Source organism: Octopus sinensis, linkage group LG4 (assembly GCF_006345805.1).
Source record: "Octopus sinensis linkage group LG4, ASM634580v1, whole genome shotgun sequence".
Taxonomy (NCBI): Eukaryota; Metazoa; Mollusca; class Cephalopoda; order Octopoda; family Octopodidae; genus Octopus; species Octopus sinensis.
The window spans coordinates 86,976,320-86,983,819 of record NC_043000.1 but is presented as its reverse complement, the minus strand read 5'-3'; the positions used below and the strand labels follow the sequence as shown (position 1 = coordinate 86,983,819).

The following is a 7,500-nucleotide window of genomic DNA, read 5'->3' as shown; positions in this document are numbered from 1 at the left end:
TTGCCGGGTCTTCGGAAGGTGTTTTTATGTGCCACCGACACAGGTGCTAGATGAGGCTGGCGAACGGCCACGACCGGATGGTGTTTTGTTATGTGCCCCAGCACGATGGCCAGTGATGCGGTACTGACTACGGCCATGTTCGGATGGATTCTTGTGTGCCAAGGCCACCTCCACTGGTACCACAAGCGGTACTGACTACTTTTTATGTGCCACCGACACAGGTGCTAGATGAGGCTGGCGAATGGCCACAAACCGGACGGTGTTTGTTTATGTGCCCCAGCACGATGGCGAGTGATGCGGTACTGACTACGGCCACGTTCGGATGGATTCTTGTGTGCCACCGGCACTGGTACCACAAGCGGTCCGACTACGGCCACGTTCGGATGGATTCTTGTGTGCCACCGGCACTGGTACCACAACGCGGTACTGGACTACGGCCACGTTCGGAAGGATTCTTGTGTGCCACCGGCACTGGTACCAAAGGATACAAATTCCATTGATGTTCATCTATTTTGATTTGTTTGATTTGATTTGTTTTCACTTGCCTCAGCAGGTCTTCACAAGTGTCACAAGAGGAAGGTATGTACAGGTGGACTGACTACGTCCCAGGTAGGGCCCACGGGTTATGACCTGACTAGTCTTGCCGGGTCTTCGGATGGTGTTTTTATGTGCCACCATGTTCCCCAGCACGGAGGCCAGTCGATGCGGTACTGGCTACGGCCACGTTCGGATGGTTTTCTTGTGTGCCACAGGCACTGGTACCACAAAGATACAAATTCCATTGATGTTCATCTATTTTGATTGATTTTCACTTGCCTCAGCAGGTCTTCACAAGTGTCACAAGAAGGAAGGTATGCACAGGTGGATCGACTACGTCCCAGGTAGGGGCCACAGGATATGGCCTGACTAGTCCTGCCGGGTCCTCTCATGCACAGCACACTTCCATAGGACTCGGTCTTCAGTCATTTCCTTGGTGAGACCTAAAGTTCGAAGGTCGTGCTTCACCACCTCGTCCCAGGTTTTCCTGGGTCTACCTCTTCCACAGGTTCCCTCAACTGCTAGGGTGTAGCACTTTTGCACACAACTATCTTCAGCCATTCTCGTCACATGACCATACCAGCGCAGCCGTCTCTCTTGCACACCACAACTGACACTTCTTAGGTTCAACTTTTCTCTCAAAGTACTTACACTCTGACGATTATGAACACTGACATTACACATCCATCGGAGCATACTGGCTTCATTTCTTGCAAGCTTACGCATATCCTCAGCTATCACGGCCCATGTTTCACTACCATGTAGCATATATATATATATATATATATATACATATATATACATACATATATATATCATCATCATCATCATCATCATTTAGCGTCCGTTTTCCATGCTAGCATGGGTTGGACGGTTCTACTGGGGTCTGTGAAGCCAGAAGGCTTCATCAGGCCCAGTCAAATCTGGCAGTGTTTCTACGGCTGGATGCCCTCCCTAACGCCAACCACTCCGTGAGTGTAGTGGGTGCTTTTTACGTGCCACCCGCACTGGTGCCAGACAGATATATATATATATACATATATATACATACATATATACATATACATATATATATATATATACATATATATATATCATATATTACATATATATATATACATACATATATATATATACATACATATATATACATATATATATATACATACTTATATATATATACATACATACATATATATACATACATATATATATACATATACATATATACATATATACTATATATATAATATATATATATATATTATACATATAAATAACATATATTATATATATATCATATTATATATATATATATATATATATATAGCATACTACATATATATATAATATATATATATATACATACATATACATAATATTTATATACATACATACATATACATATATACATACATATATATAATATATACTCATCATCACATCATCATCTCGTCGTTTAACGTCCGTTCTCCATGCTAGCATGGGTTGGACGGTTCGACCGGGGTTCTGGGAAGCCAGAAGGCTGCACCAGGCTCCAGTCTAATTTGGCAAGTTTCTACAGCTGGATGCCCTTCCTAACGCCAACCACTCCGTGAGTGTAGTGGGTGCTTTTTACGTGCCACCTGCACAGGTGCCAGGCGGGGCGGCAACGGCCACGGTCAGATTGGTGTATTCTATGTGCCACCGGCACGGAAGCCAGTCGAGGCGGTGCTGGCATCGGCCACGAGTCGGATAGTGCTTTTTATACGTACCACCAGACCAGGGATCCTGGCTGGTTCATTCGATTACGATTTCGCTTGCCCCAACATGTCTTCACAAGCAAAGGGGGTTGGCAAGGGTGCCTGCGTACGGTCGCATTGGAGTATTTTACGTGCCACGGCACGAGTCGGATAGTGCTTTTTACGTACCACCAGACCAGGGATCCTGGCTGGTTCATTCGATTTCGATTTTCGATTTCGCTTGCCCCAACATGTCTTCACAAGCAAGGGGGTTGCATGGGTGCCTGTCGTACGGTCGCATGGGAGTATTTACGTGCCACGGCCCCGAGTCGGATAGTGCTTTTTACGTACCACCAGGCAGGGATCCTGGCTGGTTCAATTCGTTTTCGATTCGATTTCGATTTCGCTTGCCCCAACATGTCTTCGCAAGCATGGGGGGTTGGGATGGGTGTCTGTCGTCGGATGAGGTTCTATATCGACTTCGCTTGCCTCAACCGGTCTTTGTGTCAAGGGAGGAAAGGCTTCATAAGTGGGCTGGGCTCACTTGTCCTGCCTGGTCTTCTCACGTACAGAATATTTCCAAAGGTCTCGTCTCTGGTCATTCCTCAGTGAGGCCTAAAGTTCGAAGGTCGTGCTTCACCACCTCGTCCCAGGTTTCCTGGGTCTACCTCTTCCACGGGTTCCCTCAACTGCTAGGATTGGCACTTTCTCACACCCTATCTTCATCCATTCTCGCCCAATGACCATACCAGCGCAATCGTCTCTCTTGCACACCACACTGATGCTTCTTAGGTACAACATTTCTCTCAAGGTGCTAACGCTCTGTCGAGTATATACACTGACATTACACATCCATCGGAGCATACTGGCTTCATTCCTCACGAGCTTACGCGTCCTCAGCAGTCACAGCCCATGTTTCGCTGCCATGTAGCATGGCTTTTCATACACACGCATCATACAGTCTGCCTTTTACTCTGAGCGAGAGGCCTTTAGTCCCACAGAGGTAAGAGCTCCCCTAACTTTGCCCAGGCTATTCTTATTCTAGCAGTTACACTTTCAGCGCACCCACCCCCCACTACTGACTTGGTCACCTAGATAACGGAAGCTATCAACTACTTCTAGTTTTTCCCCCCTGGAAAGTGACGGAAGTTGTTTTCTGCAGATTTTCGGAGGTTAATGCTCCCGAGCATCTGCCACATACAAAAACTATCTTCCCAGTTAGCCTACCTTTGACATTGCTGCACCTCTTATGTGTCCATAGCTTACACTGGGTACATCTTATAGAGTTTCTACCTACACCTTTTCTACAGATCGAGCAGGCCATCTTCCTGAAGATAGATATACATACATATACATATATATATATTCATACTACACTATACATATATATATAACATACATACATATACATATAATATATACATACATACATATACATGATATATATACATACATACATACATTAACATATATATATATACATCACATACATATACATTATATATATACATACATACATATACATATATATATCTACACAACATATACATATATATATATATACATACATACATATATTATATATTATATATACATACATATATATATATACTATACTATATACATATACAACATATATATATATATATATAAATATATATATATATATATAATATATATATACATATACATAAGTGGCATATATATATATATATATATGTATACAATATACATATATGCATATATTTATATGTGCTATATACATATATGCATATATAATATATGTACACATACTATATACATATATGTATGATACACACATACTACATACATATATATACACATATACTATATACATATTTGCATATATATATATATATATATTTTTTTTTCTTTTCTAGTTTCAGCTCAGAGCTGCAGCCATGCTAATGCACCGCTGCTTTGTGCTACACTGTTATTATGACGAACCTCGTCTAATATGTGGCACTTGGTGAAGAATGGAGTTTGATACAGCTACTCTCATTTGCACCTCTTGCCGTGAGGTAGGTTCATCTGGGACTCTTGACAGGAAGATGTCCAGCTTTGATTTGTATATATATATATATATATATATATATATATATACATATAAGCATATATATACATATACTATATACATATATGCATATATATATATACATATATGCATATATATATATATACATATATGCATATATATATATACATATATGCATATATATATATATATACATACACACACACACTACATACATATATGCGTATGTATATATACATATATACTCTATAAACGTATTTATATATATATATATATATATACACACACACACACACATACATATATATACTATATATATGCCTATATACTACATATACACATATAGTATATACAAATATATACGTGCATATAGATATTATACATATATATTTATATAATACATATACATATATATATATACATGAACTATATACATATATATGTGCATATATACTATATATATGTATTTATATGTATATATATAGAGAGAGAGAGTGAGAGTATTGATATTACATAATAGTAACCCCCTATATGCATAAATATTTGTTTACATAAAAAAAAAAACGACAGAATGAGACAATATTGTAAGTAAAAATCTAAACCGAAGCTTTATAGAAATTCAATAACACACAAAACTTCTAGTGATTTATCAAATTCTGTTCATTTATTTTATCCTCTGTTGAAATGTAGAGGCTGATCACAAAGTATAATTAAATATAAACAATTCTCCACCATGTCTGAACTCATTGAATATAAACAAAAAGATTTAGAAAAAAAAAAACAAAGGGAAAGAGAGATAGCAGCAGATAAAGATCAATGAGTTATGTAAGCTATGGTATTACCTAGCTTGAATAAGCTCTGCTGGTACTGTTAGTGTTGTTGAGTTAGTCTTAATGCTATTAGAAAGATTAAGATCACTTGATAATGTGCTTAGCGTAATGATGTGAGCAGTTCCATTAGCGACGTGTTGCGAGGCATCTGACAAGTTGTCTGGTGCCACAGCTATATTGTCTGTCTCTATTGATTCATGAACATCCAACTCACTCTCATCAGATTCTGAGTCACTATCAAAATCTGATTCCAACTCTGCCTGAGTACTTGCTTCTTTCATCTGAAACATTGGAAGGAAAAATGTTATTAAAATCTAAAATTAATACAGAGAAAAGAAAAAGAAATCACTTGAATCAATAAATAGCAATTTATTTTATACACACAATTTATCAATATGAAGCATTATAAACTACACTCCTTGTAGTTGGTGAAAACTTTACACCTAATATGCACCATCACTGTCATTGTTTTAACATCTACTTTTCCATACATGCATGGGTAGATAGAATTCATTGAGGCAGATTTTATAGGACTGGATGCCCTTCCTGGAGTCAACCATCACCTGTTTCCAGGCAAGGTATTTTTTTTTCCATGACCAGGCATGTCTTTCATGGATTACTGGAAACAGCACCACTTGTATGAGTATGATGCTCATTTACAACCATCATGTAGTGTCAAGACAAGGGCATGCACACACACATATATACATGATGTGCTTCTTCTCTAGCAAATCCACTCACATGGCTTTGGTCAGATAAGGGCTGTAATCACTTGTCCAAGGTGCTGCACAGTGGGACTTAACCCAAGACCACATGGCTAAGAAGCAAGCTTCTTAAGCACACAACCACACCTGCACCTATCAGACTTAATGTGTATTTACAGTGTTTTACTAAGGTCATACTTAAAGGGTAACAATAAACAAGGACTCTCCTGTAGTAGACAACATAGGAGAGTCCTGCAATTTCTCGCCAAACAACCTGCACAGATGTTTACTTAAAGTGATCCAATGTTTGTGCTGTACATTAGCTCACTCCTTCTATCATAGTGACACATTGCTCGTATAGGTGCACGGTGTGCTAAGTGTCAGACTTCAGTGTGATTGTAGAGCACCATGAAATGAAATGTTTTGCTCTCAAGAACACAATGCATCACCTGGTCCAGGAACGAAATTCCTGATCTTTCAATAAACATAGTAACCTTTCAATGATTCATCAAATTCTTTTTTATCACACAAAAATTTTACATTTTCTTATCAATTATATTCGATATTATAATGTTACCCATCAATATGATGAGTAACTTTGAAAGTATACTGTTGCTATCATCAGAAATATCAAGAAATATAGCATACATACAATATATGTAATTTAACTTTTATCAAATTTCCTGGTACTTATGCAAAATTATCAAATGAACACTAATTTGCAAAACAAAAATATCTATTACCTTAAGACAGGCCTAAATAAAACAAATTTCTTAAATGTATTGATTATCTTTTACTTGTTTCAATCATTAGATTGCAGCCATGCTGGGGCACTGCCTTGAAGAATTTTAGTCAAACAAATCAACACCAGTAATTCTTTCTTTAATTTTTTCAAGTCTGGTACTTATTCTATCAGTCTATTTTGCCAAACAACTAAGTTACAAAAATGTAAGCATACCAGCACATGTTGTTAAGTGGTGTTGGTGGAAACAAGGACAAATCACACACAAACAATAACTTCTAATATATCCTCGGGCTGACCAAAACCTAGAGGATTTAGTAGACAAACTGAAAGAAGCCCATCATACTTATACATACATATATATATACATATATATATATATATATATTATATATATATATATGTATAAAAGATGGAGGTGGAAATAGCACAAAAGTAAATCTAAGATGTTTCAGTTTAGAAAGAATTTGATAAAATGATTTTAAAATTATATAATAATAAATATAGAATATTACCAGTTTCGATGACGAATTTCATCTTATCAAATATTAGTAAAATTTTATAAAAATTTGAAGTAAAAAATTTATCTTCTGTATGGGGGGGGGGGGTCAAAAACATGTCTGGAGTTTTTTTGTTTTTTTGTTTTTGTTGATGTCTTTAAATATAGTTTGCTAAGTTCAAGGTGTTAGAGAGAAAAAGAGTTGTCTAATGTCTGATAGAAATCTTTGTGAGTTCCTGCCAAGGGAGTGGCTTAAAAGAATTTATTGAATGGGTTTTATGTCCACCTGTGTGTGTGTGTGTATTGTGTTGAATATCCTTTCAATATGTTTTAAATGTGATCAGCTGTGTATTGCTGGGTGTGTATGTTGTGATGAATGTCTTGTTGAAGAAAGAATTAGGATTTTCCTAT

At 37.3% G+C, this 7,500-nt stretch overlaps 1 protein-coding gene across 5 annotated transcripts in view; it reads right to left on the bottom strand.

Annotated features, from left to right (window-relative positions):
- Positions 1-7,500, bottom strand: part of LOC115210308 (transcriptional repressor CTCF) — an 89,622-nt gene that overhangs the window by 40,191 nt on the left and 41,931 nt on the right. For all 5 annotated transcript variants that reach the window (XM_029778832.2, XM_029778833.2, XM_029778834.2 and 2 more), the window contains one exon: positions 5,157-5,425. In XM_029778832.2, coding sequence (XP_029634692.1) covers positions 5,157-5,425 — 269 coding nt within the window. The remainder of the gene's footprint in view (positions 1-5,156; positions 5,426-7,500) is intronic.